The sequence below is a fragment of the Thalassophryne amazonica genome, chromosome 6 (genome assembly GCF_902500255.1).
Source record: "Thalassophryne amazonica chromosome 6, fThaAma1.1, whole genome shotgun sequence".
Lineage (NCBI taxonomy): Eukaryota > Metazoa > Chordata > Actinopteri > Batrachoidiformes > Batrachoididae > Thalassophryne > Thalassophryne amazonica.
In genome coordinates this window covers 43,939,382-43,961,922 of record NC_047108.1, presented here as the reverse complement: position 1 = coordinate 43,961,922, position 22,541 = coordinate 43,939,382, and the positions used below count along the sequence as shown (strand labels likewise).

At 40.2% G+C, this 22,541-nt stretch overlaps 1 protein-coding gene across 3 annotated transcripts in view; it reads left to right on the top strand.

Annotated features, from left to right (window-relative positions):
* The window catches only part of hck (HCK proto-oncogene, Src family tyrosine kinase), a 92,358-nt gene extending 72,228 nt beyond the window's left edge, over positions 1–20,130 (top strand). For 2 of the 3 annotated variants that reach the window (XM_034172108.1, XM_034172110.1), the window contains exons 6-13: positions 3,408–3,511; positions 5,928–6,077; positions 7,685–7,837; positions 7,954–8,136; positions 8,749–8,825; positions 14,392–14,545; positions 14,787–14,918; positions 19,460–20,130. In XM_034172108.1, the coding sequence (XP_034027999.1) occupies positions 3,408–3,511; positions 5,928–6,077; positions 7,685–7,837; positions 7,954–8,136; positions 8,749–8,825; positions 14,392–14,545; positions 14,787–14,918; positions 19,460–19,662 (1,156 nt within the window). In that variant the 3' untranslated portion in view covers positions 19,663–20,130. Of the gene's footprint in view, positions 1–3,407; positions 3,516–5,927; positions 6,078–7,684; positions 7,838–7,953; positions 8,137–8,748; positions 8,826–14,391; positions 14,546–14,786; positions 14,919–19,459 lie in introns of all 3 variants that reach the window. The other variant, XM_034172109.1, reaches the window with a different exon arrangement.
* Positions 20,131–22,541: the final 2,411 nt, after the last annotated feature.

Below are 22,541 nucleotides of genomic sequence, written 5' to 3'. Positions count from 1 at the left end.
AATGTTTCCCCTCTTTGCATTTCTTCCAATGACTGGAAACATGGGAGCCTCTAAACAACTCTCAAAGAAAGCAAAGACTGTTCAACATCATGGTTTAGGGGAAGGATACAAAAACCTATCTCAGAGATTTCAGCTGTCAGTTTCCACTGTGAGGAACATAATGAGGAAATGGAAGACCACAGACACAGTACTAGTTAAGACCTGAAGTAGCAGGCCAAGAAAAATCTCAGATAAGCTGAAGCGAAGGATGGTGAGAACAGTCACAGTCAACCCACAGACCTGCTCCAAAGACCTGCAACATGATCTTGCCGCACATAGTGTCTCTGTGCATCGTTCAACTATACAGCACACTTTGCACAAAGAGATGTTGTATGATACTGTAATGCAGAGGAAGCTTTGTCTGTGTACACACCACAAACAAACTGGAAGAATTAAAGTGTACGAAGAATCGAGGCTAGCATAGAGCAGCAACAACAACAGCTTAAAATAGTAGAAAGCAATATGGATTATATGTATATGTTACGGACAAATTAAAATGTGTGAAATGCCAAGTGTTCCAATATTTTTGAGTACAGCTAAGAAACACTGCGTGGCATGTGTATTTTGAAGTGAAATGCATCATCCTGGTGTCACACAGAGAGCAAATTTAGGGGGGTTATTTAATCAACAGCTGTCTGCTTATTTAAAAATCACTGGAGAGACATGAATATATATGACAACCCGAATTAAAGGAGAAATGCCGCTTTTAACAACCTGGACCTCATTTATGGCATAAAATACGGTCATTTACTCACCAGTATAACTTTGGTGTCATTATTAGTCCATGGTTCAAACAATGTGTTCAGTTCTAATCTGAGGCAAACATTTTGACCTGTCTGTCATCTGTGTCCAGTCAGATTTCAGGGAAGTCCAGTGCAACCCTGGCCTCTGCTCTAGCTCCACCCATGCCAGGAAGTGTTCAACATTGGACATTTCCTGTTTCACTGTGGACTCAAACTTTGGTACTTCCTGTTTGGAACTCCCTGTATGAGCGAGCTTCGCGCCATGCAGCAGCGTGAAGCTTGTATGATAATTTAGATCAGTTTAAGGTGAAGTTGACAACTTAAAGCATTTTTGTATTGGTCATTGACCGCCTGTGACCTCCAGGACTGTGTCCGGCAGCAGAGAAGAACTGTTTCCTCTCACATGCACAGCATCGGCCGGTTTTTAGTGAGTGAAAACACAGTGAACTTCTCTGTATGTTTTGTTGCAGTTCGAGTGATACCGGAGCTGTGTTGCTGGCTGTACATCCAATTAAAAAAATAATTAGGGCTGAAAACAACTTTTTTTCTGCAGTGTCGCCTGTTTTTAATAACTCCACTCACATTTAATTGGTTAGACGCTCTCACTTGTAAAATAAACATAGCGTAGCACAAGTTTGACCAGCTTTCATTAAAACCTGCTGAATCAGTGATAGCCAGATCTCTAATCAGAAGCAGCGGGTCCACAATTTATTCATCAACCTCCGTCAAAGCCATTTAAAGATGCCAATTGTAACTCACCATTCTGTTAATTAAAGTCGCTAACCGGAACTCTTGTCTGTTCTTGCTGGCATTCATTCATTATTAACGTGCCTTTTTCCACTGGAGCAGCTCACGGTTGTTCTCTTTTCCAGTTCGTCAATTGAAGTTACGGTCCCTCGTGTAAAGGAAAAACAACAACAACAACAATAATAATAATAATATCCTTTGTGCGTTGTTTTTATGGGACAAGACCGATGATGCAATGTTCCTCCAAATGCTGCCACTCTCTGCTGCTGTTACTGTCTGTTACTGGCTGCGCGTCTCCACTCCTGCCCGGTCAACGACCTCCTTAACGCTGCCTGCAGGCCCGACCGATGAGATGCTTCCTCTCCACTCGACTCGCTCCTGCTGCTCTTTCGGTCCGGTTCCAAGTGTCCACGTGTTCGCTTGCTGTGGCCTGTCTGCTGGGGCATGTTTGAAGCCCAGTTGCCTGAGAAACTCACTGACAAATACAAACTCTCTTACTATGAGAAAACAGCAGTAACGTGAACGTGACAACATGCTGTTTGTTAACTCCTCACCACCGAAATTATCCTGGTACTTGTCGCTCATTTTACAAGTGAAAACTCTCCAATTCTGTTGAAATTTGCTGACTCCCCGAACATGTGAAGGCATGTGTGAAACACACACATTCACCAACTGGGAAGTCCTTCATTATGAATAGTCTCCTCTATTAGTTTGTATTGATTCAATGAAAAGTTGTTGAGTTAGTCTTAACCTTATTTGAAAAAAGCAGCTCACTTAATTACGCCATAAAAATGACTTGTTCGTTTGACTCAGTATACCACCAGAGGGAGCCGGCATGTACCACAGTTTGAGAATTATGGAACTAGAGGATTTTGACAGCCTGGGAAAGTGGAAGTGATACACCAATAAGGGAACAGATGCCATGAGAAAAACATATTCCATTATGAACTTCCCCAAAGCTTATTTTCACTTATTTGATGTTATTTAAAGAGCATGAATGAGACAATAGGATAGGCTGCAATATGAAATAAACAATTCTCTGTATCTACAGCCTGAACAATACATTTTGCAGAGTTTTAATCATCATATGAGATGTATACACCTGGCCTGTATGTAAAACTGGTTATCCTTTTCTCTGTCCATCAACGTTAAAGCACCATCTTATTGGGGCTGGGGGGATGGAAATAACTTGTGCTTTACAACTTTACAACTTATGTTTCAGTATTTAATGATAAATTAGGAACACCATTAAAGCACTCATGGCATTGACTTACTGTAAGATGGATGAGCTTTCACAAAAACACTGACATTATTTACAGTTTGCATTATTTTATAATGTTTTTTAGATTTGATTCTTTTACATGTTTTTCAACTTGTTGCAAAACATTATGGCAGCAAAAATGATCTTCACTGCAAATACGTGTCATAGCCATGTTTTATTTGCAAAGCATATACCCAAAACAACTTGCACATGGAGTCTCCAGCTTCTCTCGTCTCCAGCTATACATCTGCCATACCACACTGTGATTGGATAGGTGAACAAGCAAAACAAAGTGGGTTTTCTAATTGTTCTGGTGCTTTAAAGTTCACCTGATGTCAAAGGGTTTGTCCTCATTATATGCCTTTTTAATATGGTAAGGTGAAAAATGATGGCTTTTATTGTTTTTGAGTTATTGTGTTTTTTAAAAAGCCACTTATCTATCTACCTAGCAAGCAAACAAGCTACATCTATCTCTGTATTTACTCATGTCTTGGCTTTTCCACAACCTGGGGATAATGTTAATAAAGAAAATATTATTAACCATGGGGTGGGGGGGGGGGGGGAGTTCTGATTTCTGGTGATTTCTATGCTAACGCCTCTGTTTGCCTGGTATTTAGGTGGTTTTTTAAGGGAGTAACCAGAAAAGATGCGGAGAGGCAGCTGTTGGCTCCTGGGAACAAAATTGGATCTTTCATGATCAGAGACAGTGAAACCAACCAAGGTAAGTGACACATGGAACAAACTCAAGGGAAATCAGAGAGTGTATACATCTGCCAGGTTCTCACCCATCCGCAGTTCTACCCATTGCCAAGATAAAGTACAGGTGGGGGACTAGTTCACCAAAGCACTAATAAGATGGAAATCAGTGAATTTATCTGGGAACCTGCCTCTGCCTCAAAGTCTCTCTTTATGAAATGCCGACCTCTCTGCTAGGTTACATTAAACCCATTAATGTGTTTTTGAGACATCCTGCTGACAGTTCAAACAACACTAAGATGTTTGTGTTCACATTTTAATCAACAAAGGCAAGGAAGGTTACATATGTCCAAACACATGAAGTCATGTTTGGACATCATAAGATGTCCAAAATTTGTCTGTGGTGCAGAGCTATAGTGTCATCGAAAGCACACACACTGAAAAAAGAGAATAGTTGAACCAACATAAATGAATTGTTTCAATTGGTAACATCTGAATGAATTAAGTTGTTTGAACTTAAGTTTGTAAGTTAGAGTTGATCTAACTTACTAACTTATGTTCAAACAACTTAATTCATTCAGATGTTACCAGCTGAAAGAACTTTTTATATTGGTTCTTTTTTCAGTGCACCACATTTACATTTGGGGTATGTTCAACGGCACTTGGCAATGGTCAAGAGGTTGGTGAAGCGTGTTGTAACCAAAAGATCCTCAGTTCAATTCCCTATCAGTCATGGAAGTCATCAAGGGTTTTTGGCCAGCATCTGTAATCTCCAAGTTGCTCGTGGTGTGTAGTTGAGGACCTTGCATAGCAGCTCCTTGAATGTGAGGCATCATTGTAAAGCACTTTTAGCATCTGCATCAGATGGAAAAAACACTAAATGTGACAGTTAAATAGTTTAAACCCCCACACACACACACTAATCATGCACGCGTGTGTATTTCCAAGTATCCACAAGCAGAAACCATTCTTATGACTGTTTCGGTTTTGAGAGATCTCAGAAGAGTATCTGCAAGTGGTTGTGTACGCCTTGATTACGTCTCGTTTAGACTACTGCAATTCTCTGTATGTTGATCTTAATCAGTCGTCTGTGCATCGCCTCCAGATGGTGCAAAATGCAGCTGCGCATCTGCTCATTGGAGCCAAACGGCACAACACATTTCTCCTGTTTTATCTTCACTGCACTGGTTACCTGTTGCTTTTAGAATTGATTTTAAGATTTTGTTGCTTGTTTTTAAATCAGTTCATGGTCATGCCCCATTCTATTTATCTGATATGCTGTCATTGCACACTCCAGGAAGAGCTCTGCGCTCTGCAGACCAGAGTTTACTGGTCTGTCCCAGGTCTAAGCTGAAGACCAGGGGAGACAGAGCCTTTGCTGTTGCGGGGCCCAAGCTCTGGAACTCTCTGCCATTGAATTTCCGACTGGCTCCTTCAATTGACTCTTTTAAGACTCTTTTAAAGGCACATCTTTTTGCACTGGCTTTTAACACAAGATCAGCTGAATACTGCCACATCTTTTATTGTCTTGTTGATTTTTTTTGTTCTTGTATTTAACTAAATATAATTTTAATTCCTTTTATTGTACAGCACTTTGGGGCAGTGTTGACTGTTTGTAAATGTAAGTAAGTCCCTTCGGCTGCTCCCTTGTTTGCACTCGGGGTCGCCACAGCAAATCCAAGGTGGATCTGCATGCTGAATTGGCACAGGTTTTACGCCGGATGCCCTTCCTGATGCAACTCCACATTACATGGAGAAATGTGGCAGGGGTGGGATTTGAACCTGGAACCTTCTGCACTGAAACCAAACGCATTAACCACTTGGCCACCACCCCTGCTGACTGTTTGTAAATGTACTTTATAAATAAACCTGACCTTGACCTTGACCTTGATAAATAAAATTATAGTGGTAACAGGAAATTCTTTTCATGACTTTAATCTTAAAATACTCAAAGGCTGTACACTTTTAACTGTTTGCCTCTTATTGTTCAAGCAGTTACAAATACATGAAATATAGCTTTCAAACATGATATAATTAGTAATTTTTACAGCAGACACGTTTTGTTGTGCTTACGTTGAATGGTGTGTGTGTGTGTGTTCTCCTGTTATTAATGTTTTCTGAAAAAGGGCACAAAACATGATGAATTAAACTAACAGTAATTCTTCTTTCAATGTGTGTTGTTTGTTTCAGTTGTTTTTTTGTTTTTTTACTACGTTGTAATCAGAAGGTCATACATGTCGAGGATTAGTTGTTGGTCTCCACAAATGGTTTGCAAAAACACTGAGCACCAATATTTCAGAATGTAAATTAAGCAGATGGATTATTTTAAGGCCATCAGCTCTAAATATCGATCACGTCAGCTGAAAAACAGTATGGTATATGCCTTTAACAGCTTCAGTAAGTCATGTGGTAACAACTCCCTTCTTTCTCTTTCACCACAGGAAGCTTCTCTCTGTCTGTCCGGGACCACGACGCCCAGTCTGGGGAAACAGTTAAACATTATAAGATTCGCACTCTGGATAACGGAGGATTCTACATCTCTCCTCGTATCACCTTCCACACTCTCCAGGAGCTTGTCACCCATTACAAGAGTGAGTTCACTGTATGTGGAATGGAAAAAAAGAACAATTTCAATCACTGAACAGTTTTAATGTATGTGTCAGAAGTCAGGTTAAAATTAGTCAGAGTGAAAGTCCACTCTGTAATCCGCCTTATGTTCCTCCATGCACATCTTGAGTCATGTCTGTTCCTGGATATACATCTTAGAATCTAATCACATAACCAAGAAGGGTCATTCAAAAAGTGCCATATGCACAGCTTACATTTTTAATAAAAAAAAATAAAAAAAAAGTCAATCAAATTAATTATTTGTGATCCAGTCTTACCATATTGGCTACAAACTGTTGGATTTGTTTTGGATTTGGGGGCATTTATTAGCAAAAATGGAATATAGCATTTATAATCTTCAATGTGTTTCCATGAGCTTTGAATAAGCTGGATCCTTTTTTTTATTATTTAAAGCAGTTAAAACATGAAAGATGACGCAAATGCTAAAACACCCTCGGATGTACAGTGGGGCCAAAAAGTATTTAGTCAGTCCCGGATTGTGCAAGTTCTCCTACTTAGAAAGATCAGAGAGGTCTGTAATTTTCAACATAGGTACACTTCAACTGTGAGAGACAAATTGAGAAAAAAGAATTCAGGAAATCACATTGTAGCATTTTTAAATAATTTATTTGTAAATTACGGTGGAAAATAAGTATTTGGTCAATAACAAAAGTTCAACTCAATACTTTGTAACATAATCTTTGTTGGCAATGACAGAGGTCAAACATTTCCTGTAAGTCTACATCTAGTTTTGCACACACTGTAGCTGGTATTTTGGCCCATTCCTCCATGCAGATCTCTTCTAGAGCAGTGATGTTTTGGAGCTATCGCTGGGCAACACGGACTTTCAACTCCGTCAACAAATTTTCTATGGGGTTGAGGTCTGGAGACTGGCTTGGCCACTCCAGGACCTTGAAATGCTTTTTATGGAGCCACTCCTTCATTGCCCGAGTGGTGTGTTTGGGATCATTGTCATGCTGGAAGACCCAGCCACGTTGCATCTTCAATGCTCTCACTGATGGAAGGAGGTTTTGGCTTAAAATCTCATGATACATGGCCACATTCATTTTTCCCTTAACACAGATCAGTCGTCCTGTCCCCTTTGCAGAAAAACAGCCCCAAAGCATGATGTTTCCACCCCCATGCTTCACAGTAGATATGGTGTTCTTGGAATGCAACTCAGCATTCTTCTTCCTCCAAACACGAAGAGTTGAGTTTTTACCAAAGTGTTATATTTTGGTTTCATCTGACCACATGATATTCTCCCAGTCCTCTTCTGGATCATCCATATGCTCTCTGGCAAACTTCAGATGGGCCTGGACACATACTGGCTTAAGCAGGGGGACACACCTGGCACTGCAGGATTTGAGTCCCTCTTTGCATAGTGTGTAGCCTTTGTTACTTTGGTCCTAGCTCTCTGGACAGATGAAAAGCTTTTGCAATACCTGATGGCCATATTTGATGGCCTCTGGTAAAAATCACAAGGATGCGATTTGTTTTCTCATCAGCACTGTAAGTGTAAGCACTCTACAATGTGCTGCTCAATAACATGACTTCATAACTCGATTCGATGTTGTTATTTTAACTCTAGAGCAGGGTGATGGTCTGTGCCAAACCCTGACCAGCCCGTGTCTGAACTCCAAACCTGAGAAGCCATGGGAGAAAGATGCCTGGGAAATCCCACGATCATCACTCAGAATGGAGAAGAGGCTCGGTGCCGGACAGTTTGGAGAAGTCTGGATGGGTGAGATGGATTTTAATCTGTTTGGTACTGGGTTATCTCGAGAGATGGGGACAGTACCTCATGTTTTAGTTTTTTAAATGCATTTAATTTTCTAAATTAAATGTTTTTGTTTGAAGCTACATACAATAAACACACCAAGGTGGCAGTGAAGACCATGAAACCTGGAAGCATGTCAGTTGAGGCCTTCATGGCTGAAGCCAACTTGATGAAGACTCTGCAGCACGACAAACTGGTCCGACTTAATGCCGTCGTCACCAAGGAGGAGCCCATCTATATTATCACAGAGTTCATGGAAAAAGGTGGGTGTGTGTAAAAAATGTTGAGCAGAACATCTGTTGGTTTTGTAACATAAAGATTGACTTAAATTAATTCAACATACATTCTGACTACATTAACAAGGATTTTGGGAAATTTAATCAGTAAGTTCAAATACAGTTATGCTGCATTCAATTTCCAGTGAATTTGTACACTTATAACATTTAATGTTAAAAAATGTTATTTTTTTAATCTCAAAATGAAAAATAATTTCTACAACATCAGTTAAATAAAAACATTACATCATACTGTGTTCCCTTTTTTCATTCATTTTTTCACTCATAATATTCAGTAACATGGTAATATCCATTCAATGACTTTTCTAAAGCCAAAAACCTATAAAATGTTGTTTTAGGTCTATCATAATGAAGTTAAAATGATTTTGTTTTCCATTTTATTTTATTTAAATTGTGTTACTGCCATTTGTTTTCACTGTGACATTAAAGATTACATGAAAAAAACCTTTGTGTTTTTTTGCTTGTTTGTTGTTGGTGGTGGGGGTTTTTTATGTCCCTAATTACCCAAAAAGTACACAGACTTTTCCAGACATTATGATTAAATTGCATATTTGCTATTATGTTTATGTCTATTTACAGGTAGTTTACTGGACTTCTTGAAGAGTGATGAGGGGCGTCGCATCCAGCTCCCAAAGCTTATCGATTTCTCTGCCCAGGTCAGGCGAAATAATGGGCTTTTTTTAAAACCCTCATTCCTCTTTTCCAGACTGTTGCAGAACATTCTCTCTTGTTGTTTGATGGGTTTGTTTTTATGTCTGTCCTTTTAACATTTCTCAGAACCAGTGTTTAAAAACATAAAGTGACTATTAAGATATTCCACCTGCCATTCTGAGTAAACGCTCCACCTCTAGAATCACCGCCTAACGAGAAGTAGCTTCAAGTAAATGTGCACGAGTGTGCCATCTACAGGCAGTGAAGGCAACAGTGTGCTTCACCTGCAGCCTCAGTATGTTTATTCGTGTGTGCGCGCGCGCGTACATGTGCATGTGTTTGTGTGTCTTTAATAAGAGGAACATGCTTCCTGCTGAACTCTTGAGTAAAATGTTTCACTGTAGTCCTTGTATCATTATGTTTCCTCCACAGTAGGTTGGACAAGAAAAAATTTGCCTAAGGGAACAAACATTTGATACAATTTACAAAAGGAAACTGTGTTGAACCAAAAAGCCATAACAAATTTATACAAGATACATGAACTTCTGCTTGTTAGAATATGTCCAAATGCGCAGCATTAGTTTTTACACTCAGGTTATCATAAATCCTGGTAGATGAGCAATGGGACACATAAGACCCCAAATTTTTTACAGGATGTGTACTTATGTTTCAGCGCACATTTTGTTTGGGTTAAGATAAAAGTTAGGTTTGTTAACTACTAATCTGTCAACTGAAAAGATAACCATGATTACACTGAACCACTATATTTTGCTGAAACTGCAGATAGCCACTAACTTTTATTCAGTGGTGGGCAAAGTTCCGCTAATCTGCTAACTGCTAATTAGCAAAAATAACTTTTTTTGTTAGCGGATTAGCTTCTCAGCTAATTTTAAAAACCATCAGTGGACCAATTAGCTTCCACTGAATTTAGTTCCGTTAACTTTCAGTCCACTAACATTTTTTTGCTGGCATAGTGAGTAAAGCTTGACAAAGCAAAGCAAAAATATTTGTGAACCCTAAAATCATACATGTTAGTTCTTGTCTTATGCATGTTTTGCCACAGTCAGACTGCTCAATCCTCCCCCAGCAGAAGGTAGTGGAGCAGGACGTGCTGGCTGCCAACTGCCAGCACTGACCCCTATATAACACTGGATCGCTCATTGGCCAATATTTTTGAAGCAAACTGGCCGCCATATTACGACTCCGATGTCCCGCTCCTGAACGCACTTTTCTGTTGATCTTCAGTGAGACGACCACAACTTTATTCTTTGTAATTATGTTAAAAAATACCTTCAAGTGCAGCTATAAACTGCGCAAATTGCCAGTTCAGAGGCTGTGGATGAAGATTTCACCTGTGAGTATGATTGAAATGGGAAGTAATAATACAATAACATGCATTTGTCATGCGGTATGCATTTTCAGAGACCCGACGTCCATGCCGTCGCCTAAAATGGCAGCTATTCGCCCGAGTTAGACTGAGATACACAACACGTAACGCGTACATAAAAAGTTGGCTCACTTTAACTTTTGTTGTGTCGGCTGGCGCGCGCTGCTCTCCAAATTCAGCAGTGCGTCCTCATCAAGCTGGCTGCTTTGGCTGCTGTTCATTGTCGGACTATCCATGAGAAAATAATCCGGAATATCCATATTGGGACCAACACACACTTCTCGCCTTTTCATCTTTTCCTCTGCGGACAGTTCTTGGGCTGCGCGCGTGCGCGCTATGATGTCATCAGTTTACGCACAGCGGGCAGGTATCCGGATACCCGCCCACTGTGGGCAGCTGCATGCGGGTATAGCCAGGGGTAGCGTAAATGTAAATCTACGGTACCAGCCCAGCAACACCTCAGTAAGTGATAATAATGAACAATAATTTGAAGAGTTCTCTCCCTTATTCCAGCATAAGCAAAGATAATAATAATAATAATAATAATAATAATAATAATAAGTGGCTTATTAACTCAACATGTGTAGCCACATGTTGTGTTTTGTGTTGGACGAACTATTTTAAGACATTTATTAGGTCTACTTGTGCATCGTTTTGGGGTGTTAGGTTTTGTTACGAGCTTTATTACATACACTCAACAAAAATATAAACGCAACACTTTTGGTTTTGCTCCCATTTTGTATGAGATGAACTCAAAGATCTAAAACTTTTTCCACATACACAATATCACCATTTCCCTCAAATATTGTTCACAAACCAGTCTAAATCTGTGATAGTGAGCACTTCTCCTTTGCTGAGATAATCCATCCCACCTCACAGGTGTGCCATATCAAGATGCTGATTAGACACCATGATTAGTGCACAGGTGTGCCTTAGACTGCCCACAATAAAAGGCCACTCTGAAAGGTGCAGTTTTATCACACAGCACAATGCCACAGATGTCGCAAGATTTGAGGGAGCGTGCAATTGGCATGCTGACAGCAGGAATGTCAACCAGAGCTGTTGCTCGTGCAATGAATGTTCATTTCTCTTCCATAAGCCGTCTCCAAAGGCGTTTCAGAGAATTTGGCAGTACATCCGACCAGCCTCACAACCGCAGACCACGTGTAACCACACCAGCCCAGGACCTCCACATCCAGCATGTTCACCTCCAAGATCGTCTGAGACCAGCCACTCAGACAGCTGCTGAAACAATCGGTTTGCATAACCAAAGAATTTCTGCACAAAGTGTCAGAAACCGTCTCAGGGAAATTCATCTGCATGCTCGTCGTCCTCATCGGGGTCTCGACCTGACTCCAGTTCGTCGTCGTAACCGACTTGAGTGGGCAAATGCTCACATTCGCTGGCGTTTGGCATGTTGGAGAGGTGTTCTCTTCACGGATGAATCCCGGTTCACACTGTTCAGGGCAGATGGCAGACAGCGTGTGTGGCGTCGTGTGGGTGAGCGGTTTTCTGATGTCAATGTTGTGGATCGAGTGGCCCATGGTGGCGGTGGGGTTATGGTATGGGCAGGCGTCTGTTATGGACGAAGAACACAGGTGCATTTTATTGATGGCATGTTGACGGCCCCATGTTGCAAGGATCTGTACACAATTCTTGGAAGCTGACAATGTCCCAGTTCTTGCATGGCCGGCATACTCACCGGACATGTCACCCATTGAGCATGTTTGGGATGCTCTGGACCGGCGTATACGACAGTGTGTACCAGTTCCTGCCAATATCCAGCAACTTCGCACAGCCATTGAAGAGGAGTGGACCAACATTCCACAGGCCACAATTGACAACCTGATCAACTCTATGCGAAGGAGATGTGTTGCACTGCATGAGGCAAATGGTGGTCACACCAGATACTGACTGGTATCCCCCCCAATAAAACAAAACTGCACCTTTCAGAGTGGCCTTTTATTGTGGGCAGTCTAAGGCACACCTGTGCACTAATCATGGTGTCTAATCAGCATCTTGATATGGCACACCTGTGAGGTGGGATGGATTATCTCAGCAAAGGAGAAGTGCTCACTATCACAGATTTAGACTGGTCTGTGAACAATATTTGAGGGGAAATGGTGATATTGTGTATGTGGAAAATGTTTTAGATCTTTGAGTTCATGTCATACAAAATGGGAGCAAAACCAAAAGTGTTGCGTTTATATTTTTGTTGAGTGTATATTAGGCTGAAGCTCATAGAGCTGTGTGTAATAAATGTTGTCATTGCAGGGAAAGCTAACTCTCCTGTAGCTAGTTAAGTGGTGTTTTATTCTTTTAGTGCAACTATTAAAAAAATCCACTATTTCTGTATTATCCATCATGACTTTTGTTATCTATCCACTTTTGTTCATGATATGATACCAATGCACGCACACACACACACACACACACACACATATATATATATATATAAAACCTTGCTGGAATTCAGTATTTGTCCCAGAGATATGTGTAAGTGAGAATAGAAGGGAAGAACGTGTCAAAGTAATAAAAGAAAGAAAGAAAAATCAAATAGTGAATCATGGCATGCACAGATTAGGAGGGATCAAACTTAAGTGAGAAATTGTTGACATTCCAATAAGCTGTCTATGTGCGATCTGCATAAGTTGGGAGTGGCAAGATGGCCGCCACTTTTCTTCAGCGGATTGTACGGAGGGTGTGGGCCCATGAGCTATCCAGTAGTATATAGAGATCAGTGGTTGCCACCTGCTGTTTGTGAAAAGAAAAGTGTCATTTACTTTCCACATGCAATGACACAGACAGTGGGCAGGAGACATGAAACGCAAAGCACTTTTCACTCATGGTTTCATCTATAAACAAAATAATTCCGGATAGTTTATCAACATTAATGTAAACTCTGTCATTTTTACAAAGTGAAAATATTGCACATATCTTTTAAAGTAATGCGCTAATTCCGAAGGTTTGAGTGTTAACAGACACACATGCCAAAAGGCATTATGGGAATAATATGGCAGTTATAGGACTGGATTTATGGTGAGCACAGACAGATGGCCAGGCAGACGGCTGGATGGACGAAAAGCCTCGCAATACCCGATGGCCATATTTGATGGCCTTGGGTAAAAATATAATGCAATGCTAAAATACCCTGTGCCATGTGAGCATTGCCCTTCAAAAACAAACAAACTGAACAGATTGTGAGTTTTTAACCTCTTAAAATACCTCATAAAATGGGTCAAGTGTTGCCATCTTTGAACTTGCCCAAGGTCTGTGTCCCAAGAATGTTCCTTCTGAATTTGAAGACTGGCAGTAATGGGACTGGACTTATGCTGAGCACAGACGGACAGACAGACGGATGGATGCAAAGTCTTTGCAATACCCGATGGCCATATTTGATGGCCTTGGGTAATGAACATATGAAATTAAGCAGTTCTTCGCATTCAACGTTAAGTTAAAGAAAAATATTAATAAATATAAACATGTCTTCCTGCTCTTCCATCTCCTTGAGGTGATCCTTGTTGCCTTGACACAATGTGACCATTTCACTGACTGGATTAGTGTATAATCTCCAACAAGAACAAAGATGTATGATTTTACGGCTTACTTCTTGACAATTAAATTTTAATTTTAAAAAAGTTAGCTGACTTGAATTCAGTTTAATTAAAATTAGTGGAAGTTAGCAACACCGCTAATGGTTTTCAAACTTAGTTGTTAATAATAACAGTTGTTAGCTCGCTGCCTACACTTTGTTTTTAGGTAATTGATATTGATAGAGTACAGCAGAGCAGGGAGCTCAGTGGCATAAAGAGTTGGGCTACTAAAATGTAGACCTGCATTTGATTCCCTGTTATGCAATCTGCCCATGTCCTTGGACTGGACACTTCATCTGTATTGTCTCCGTCCACCCAGCTGTAAATGGGTACCGACTGGGGAAGTAACTTGTGTTGGACTGATGTCACATTAAGGGGGACTTGTAGAGTCTCATCCACATCACACTGCAGAATCTGGGATAAAGACCAGTACCAATGGGCCTCAGGGCATATTTCTTATATATTAATGTTGGAAAATACTCATCTTCTGATGTAAAGAAACATAAGTAACTTCTAGCTTGCAATCTGAATTGTGATCATTGCCAGAATGTAAAGTGTTGTTCCTCATGTATGGTTTTGCCTTGTTTGCAGACTGCAGAGGGCATGGCCTACATTGAGCAGAGGAACTACATCCACAGGGACTTGAGAGCTGCCAACATCCTGGTCAATAAAGCTTTAGTGTGTAAAATAGCTGACTTTGGACTTGCACGTATCATTGAAGACAACGAGTACACAGCCAGAGAAGGTACACTACAGTATGCACTGTAAATACATGTAAGATATGTGCTGAGCAGTCAGGTGTCACACGAAACAGTTAAAAAAGGAACTGATTCTTTAAAAATGTTGAAATGGGACCAGTCATAGTTTCCACAATTCAGCAGAATTTACACTGTGCTACACAGATGTCTGATTTTATCTCGAGTTTAAGAAAGAACAGAAGTTATTTTAATTTTCGTTCATTTTGCTTTAATGTTCCCACCAATCAGGAGCCAAATTTCCAATCAAGTGGACAGCACCTGAGGCCATCAACTATGGTTCTTTCACCATTAAATCAGATGTCTGGTCCTTTGGAATCTTGCTGACTGAAATTATTAGCTATGGACGTACACCATACCCAGGTAAGGGAACTTCAACATTTCTACCATTTTTTCCACAAATATCTCTCAACACGGGCACGGTGGATTAGTGGTTAGCACTGTTGCCTAACAGCGAGTAGGTCATGGGTTCAATTCCCGGGGCCTTTCTGTGTGGAGTTTGCATGTTCTCCCCATGTTTGCGTGGGTTTCCTCCGGGTGCTATGGTTTCTTCCCACATCCAAAGACATGCAGGTTAGGTGGATTAGAATCTTTAACAATATTGTCCTTAGGTGTGCGTGTGGGTGTGTCTGTGTTTGTTTGTCTGTTTGTGGCCCTGCGACAGACTGGCGTCCTGTCCTGGGTGTACCCCGCCTCACGCCCTATGACTGCTGGGATAGGCTCCAGCCCCCCGCGACCCTTGATTGGACTAAGCGGTAGAAGATGGATGGATGGATGGATATCTCTCAACACTTCATTTTATGTAGAATTAGAATGCAGACTGAAACAAGGTCATGGCATTTTGGACTTGATCTTTTTACCTCAAAAATACAGCCGTTGATTTTGATTCTGGTGCTTGAGTGGCATGGGTACCAAATGCTTTGTGACTTTCTCCTTTGGCCGTTGAACTGTAGGAAAATAGTCACAGATATTGGGCCTGGACATGAATTAATGACTGGTGGACATGTTGAATTTTAGTCAAAAAAATCTAATCTACAGTTAATATAAGACAAGATCACTTCATAATGACATGACTCAAAACATGATGTTTCCAAGACTATTTCACTCAACAAGATTTTTAAGCTGTATAATTTAAAAACATGTCTTTTTATCTTATTGGAATGTTGCTTGTTTAATTCAGTTTCAGTTTGTTTAATTTATACAGTGGTGGGCACAGTGAACCAAAAAGTTAACTTTGATAACCGCTGATCAGCTAACTGAAAAATTAGCTTTTATAACGCTAAGCCGATAAACCACAAACAAATTAGCGGAAGCTACAGTTAATCGCTAACCGCTACCTTTCAGCGTTGTCTCCAGTACACTCTAAGCTACTAACAAGCCGGCTTTCAGTTTAAGCACCGCTAACACTTCTGATTAGAATCAAAGACGATCACAAACCCAACACAACCAATGAGTCAGCGCGTCTGTCTTTGTGCGCCCTGCCCACTGTTGTAAGAAAGAGTCATTTCCATTCACAGCATACGCCGGTCCAGCCATGAGGCAGATGACCTGAAAAGCAAAGCATGTTTGCCTTATGGTTTTGATTTATAAATCAAATGAATCTGGATAGAATAACTACATTAATGTCAACTCTGACATTTTTACAAAGTGAAGATATAACATATCTTTTAATTTTAAAATAATGCACTAATTCTGAATGTTTTGAACATTAATACACACAGATGCCAAAATGCATTATGGTAAAATGAGCCTCCCCTCATCACTGATTGGTTGGTGTAAAAACCAACACACAAGTGGCTATAACACATGTTGGTTTTTACAAATAAATGTGTATTTGTAAAATATGTAATTTTTTTCATTTGTAAAAAAAAGGCATTTGCAAAACTGAAAATACTGTTAAGTTGTGATTCAACTCTACAACCGTGTGATATAACCGGGCGCCATTCACACTGCCATCCAGTAGATGGCAGTGTTCTATGCACTTTGACCCATCTACTAGATGCTGATGGTTTTTGAAGTTAGCTGGAAAGCTAATTGGCTAACAAAAAAGTCAGCTTTGCTAATTAGTGTTTAGCTGATTAGTGGAACTGTGCCCATCACTGAATTTCATTCATTCATTCATTCATCTTCTACCGCTTAGTCCAGTTAAGGGTCGCGGGGGACTGGAGCCTATCCCAGCAGTCATAGAGCGCGAGGCGGGGTACACCCAGGACAGGATGCCAGTCTGTCGCAGGGCCACAAATAGACAAACAAACACAGACACACACACACACACACCTACGGGCAATTTTAAAGATTCCAATCCACCTAACCCGCATGTCTTTGGATGTGGGAGGAAACCGGAGCACCCGGAGGAAACCCACACAAACATGGGGAGAACATGCAAACCCCACACAGAAAGGCCACGGGAACTGAACCCACGACCTTCTCGCTGTGAGGCAACAGTGCTAACCACTAAGCCACCGTGCTGCCCATCACTGAATTTATATAGTACCAAATCACATCATAAGTCACCCAAGGTGTTTCACAAAGGTAAGGTCAAACCTTACCTACCCCCCCGAGGAAGCACATACAGAACTGTTGTAAGGAAAAGCCCATCCCACGGATGCAGAGGTGTAAAACTCCAGCTTCAGAAAGTAAAAGTCCAGCCATCTTCCTTCCATCTTCCTAATAAACCAGCTGACTGCAATTAGTTCAGCTCTTCAGGCAGGTGAATGAGCTAATTATTGAGATTACCTGTTTTAGTTGCATAGGTAGACGCAACACATGGGAGGGTTTTTAATTTTACACCATACCACCTGATTGTAGGAAGAAACCTCTAACAGACCAGACAAGGGGTGACCATCTGCTCTTGCCATGCCCCTTAATAACAAATTAACAAATAAAACAAAGTACAACAAAGAAATGATGACACTTAGAACCTCATTGAACATGACCAACATCCCAATTCCCAGAGGGATGCGAATTTATAATTCCCAAACTGAAGTGACGCAACTCAGTTCTGATTGCCTCTCACTGAACACATGACATGTGGTCAACTTAAATTCTGATTGGCTGTCAGTGAGAATGTTGTTTTGATGAACTAGAAATATCTCTGCATTTGAGAGTGCAGATAAAGAACTTTTTATCACCATGTAAAATAATTTATCTCTTTTTTCAGTTTTAGGATAGATATATTTGTGTATGGCATAATCCTTGCTATGCCATGTTATACTTTAATAAAATTAAACTATCAAAAATAATGCTTGCATGGGACCAATTTAATAGGATACTGTGTCTCTTGTATTAAGACAGCAAATTAATTAATTCATTAAAGGAGAATCTCTTTAATTCCAGACACCGTGAGTTATTTTGTAATATAGTATTACTACACATTAGCTAAACACACTGCAATGCCCAACAGATCCAATACATATGTGCATACATGCAAATGGGCATGTGTATGCTTGTGTATACAAACATTAAAATAGGAAGATAGAAAGTCACAGTAGATGAATATTTTGCTTATATATTATGTATAGTTTTCATTTGTTATCTTAATGCTTAATGTGACTTTGCCCCAGCTAAACCACCAAAGGCTTTACCCAGTGCAAAGAAATATTTTAAGTCCATCAAAACATCATGCTCAGTGAAAGCCATTTAGAACTGAGTTATCAATTCAGTTTCAGACTTAAAATTTGCTCCTTAGTCCCACAATCGTCAGTGAAGTGACCGGTCTGCAAGATTAGCTCATACCGGAGGTGGATGGCCCTCAGAACCCACACTCCCACAGTACATTTCCTGGGCTATCAGTGGTGGTCGCCTACAGACTCTTCATCAGCCGAAACCTTGGTCAGAGAATAAAACAGAAATAAATCAGATAGAATGAACAATACACAGCAACACTATATCAGGAAAACAAAATTACAGACAGGATGCTAATGTGATTGCTGGAACCATCGTCTTGCATTTCACAAATATCCCCAGAACTTAGATGTGGTCAGACTGAGTTTAACTCCACCCATAAGAACATGAATATTAGGTGGAGGGAAAAAGTAATTCAATACAGCCAAGTGTCTGTTAGTAGACAAGTACAGCAACGTATGACTGGCCAAGACTAATGTGGTCATCAAACTTAAGGGCCGCTTCACACATAACACAATTGAAGCAAACTTGCACACAAAGGGGAATGGCATGTTGTATACAGTTGAAAATATCTGCTTTATGATAAAATTCCTTTTAAAAAGCAATATTTTCAACTGTATATCCCAGCATAAATGTCCGACACATCATTAGACACAACAGGGTTATTCCCTAAAAGTACACCATAACAAACATCGTTTTGTCAGTTATTATGGTGCTTTTTTCTCTTTTTGATTTTAGGCATTTTACGTTCCTGTTATAAGACAGTGATTGTAGTGCAGTGGTAAAGTTTCTGTCTGGTAATCTGAGCTTTTGTAAATTGCAAGTTCAAATCCCGTGAGTGGTATTTATTTTTTATTTAACCAGGGTTATTTAACCACGGGCTTCTGTATTGCGTCCCCTTTTATTTATTATTGATATCAACCCAGTGATTTTCACTAATTATACAACTGGTTTTTATTTTATTTGTCTCCACATCAGCGGTGCAGTGTGGTGCAACACGCTGCAGCTGCTCACACTGTGTTCGTGCATGCACATGATGGTTCGTGGTTCCCCATTTTGTGTTTGGTTTGTAGATTTTCTTCCGGTTTCTGCATCTTTCGTGTTATGTGTCAAGGGGCACTAAGACTGGTGTTGGAAATTTATTCTGGTCTCTGTTTCTAGTGCCAAGAAAAGCTCTCACACCATGAATTGAAGTCATGGATTGAACTCACTCACTTTTGTAAGAAACTGTGACACAAAAGCATGAGGACGTTTAACCGGTTATATGTTTGCATATTCAGGCATGACCAATCCAGAGGTAATACGATCCCTTGAGAAGGGTTACCGAATGCAGCGCCTGGACTGCTGTCCCAAAGAACTGTATGACATCATGCTGGAGTGTTGGAAGGACAAGCCTGAGAACCGGCCCACCTTCGATTACCTGCAGAGTGTCCTGGAGGATTTCTACACAGCCACAGAGAGCCAGTACCAGCAGCAGCCTTGACACATTTTCAGTTACAGTACTGAAGAGTTCATGCATGCAGCCGTGCATTTCAGTGCATGTGCGCACACACACACACACACACACACACACACACACACACACACACACACACACACACACACACACACACACACACATACACACAAACACACACACTCACTTACTAAAACAAGGAACTGTGCAACAGCTAACAGGGAAGAGGTTTTTAAAAAAGCACTTCCAATTCTTTTGTTTAAAAATATAACCAGAGTAGACTGTTTATGAAAAGTATAGAAATAATATATAATTATTAGTGTATAATGCATGTGGCTCAATCAGCTGCACAACACATATGATGCAGTTCGATGATAGCTATTAGCTGAAAATTGCCGACATCTGCAACAGACTGCTGTCATCTCAATAATAAAGCTTCCAACTGCAAAGAAGCAGTAGTTTTTTTTTTAATTATTGCTTGCTATTTTTACGGAGGAAAATGTTTGTGTTACATTTACAGACTGAGTTGAATGCTAAAGTGAAGGTAATTTATATTTAATTGTAGTTTAAGAATTTTGTTTTGCTCCAGATTGTTCATGTGGTTGTTGTGTGGCTCATTATGATAAAGGTCATCATTACGCACGTCAGATTTTCAATGTTATAAGGACAGCTGCAGTATCTGGCAACACTGTTGCTTCTATTTTGATGCCATGCGAGCACAAAGGGGTTGGATTTGCTGTGTTTATTCGGATTGGCCTTGTTGTAGTCCAAACATAATATCAACCAATCAGAGTGTGCCAGTTGATGAATGAGGAGACAAATGAAAGATATTCCAGTGAATTAATAAGTGAGCACTAACCTGTCAGAGCACACCAGTGGGCAGCAGCCGCCATAGCTCCTGAGGTGAAGCAGTAACATGAGGCTTCTTATTTTTCCATTAGTGTTTTCAATTTTTTTTCAATTTACTTGTGTTTGTTTTGGCATACAATGTTGCCAATCTGACAGAGAGAATGGGGATGAAACGAGGAGCTTTGTCACTAACAACGTGACTTCACTGCAAAATGATCATGCCACTGAAATGTTGCGAGGTCTTTATTGAGTCATGAGCTACTGGCGCTGAAAAACACATGGTCATTTTCAGTCACCACTGTCAAGAGAAATTACTATCCTTCTGTCCATCCATATGGCAAAACCTTCCGTGTCCTAAAACTCAAGAACTGTAAAACTTTCAAAATCGAAATTTCATACATTAATACTGGAATGGCAAATCATACATTTCTGACATTTAGAAATGCCTCTTTTGTTTTTTGTTTTTTTTTTTTTTACTGAATTTTGGGTTTAAAGTAGGAAATGTAACAGAAGCCCTGAAATGCTCACATTGCCCACCAGATGGCAAAAAAAAAATGCTCAAATGTGTGGCAACGTCTCCACTGTTTATTCATTTGAGATGTTACCTTTTGTGAAAATGAGGTGGGCTGACAGCCAAAATTCAATTTACAGTTGTGTCGCGTGCCCTTATGGACAATTGTTTTTGTCAGATAGTGATAATGAAAAATACCCATGACAGTTTCATTGGGACCAAGACGATAGGCCCAAGCCATCGCGCATGGTGTAAAGTGCATAGCACAAGTGTATTTCAGGCATGTTCAGTTCCACTTTTAAGGTGGAGGGTGCAAAGGGGTTCTGTTTTTTGCTTAATCATTAATCAGTTTTTAGCGCAACGTGAATTACACCAATCAGAACGCCTTTTAAGAGCCAAATGCACTGGGGCCTGGTGTATTGCTGTTTAGATGACAGACTCAGTAGATGGTAGAAATGAGAGGTTTTCTGACAAGGAAACAGATCACACGAGCAGATCATTAGTGGAAACAGCAGTTATCTTCTCACAGCTTCCTGAAGTGAGTGCCTCCTTCCTGCAACACTTCCGTTGACCACCCCATCAAATCCACATCTCACCAGCTGCAGAAAGAGCTGTTCTGTTTTCAGAATGTGTATCTGAACATCACAATGTATAAATAGCAGAAACATTCTGCACTCAGCTTTTGACCTGTTTTTTTCTTGTTTTTTGTTTGTTTTTTGTTTTTGTCTTTGGTGCATTCATTGTCTGCTGTCTCAACATAATAATGCACCAGCAATGTGTTTGAGCACACCTCATCTTAAGCACAGATAAGCACAAATACATTCAGTTATAAAAAAAAAAAACATGGGCAGGGGCCGTGAAAATGACAAACTAATAAAGACATTTGCACTGCGCTTTGAGCTGCTTTGTGCCAGGTGTAACAAAGCCCCTAATGTATTTCAATGATGTATTTTGTTTGACAATGTATTTGATCACAGTGATAAAAGTGTGTGGGTGGGAGGGGGCAGTAAATCAGGTAACTGGTACATACTGAAGTTGGAGTCATTCTTTAACAAATGATAGAAATGATTAATCTGTGATTTGTTATATCTGTCTGGACCCTGTTCACTAGCATTTGTGAACTAGCATATGTTAACTCCATCTATGATGAACTGTGGGTCATGATGCCCGTTGGACTTTATCATGGGTACTTTACTATGGGGATCCTTATTTCTGATTTGCATGTTTGCCAGTTATTTGTTCACCTGATTTTGGTTGTTGCTAGTATGGCCAAAGCAGTTGGTCACCATTCTGAGTCTGGTCTGCTGTTGTACATGTGGCCAGAAATTTTGATCATGCCATCCTGTAAATTCTAATATAATGAGACTCTCTTTCCTTCTACTTAACTTGGGTTTTACTTTTAAAAGTTTGGTCATTTCATCCAAATAGATGCATGGCTCCCACACCTTTTAGTTGGGATTGAGATTACACAATCTACCAGTTTTGGAAAAACTTGTATGAAGTTTTATATATAGCATTGGATAAAGGGTTAGATCCACATAATTAT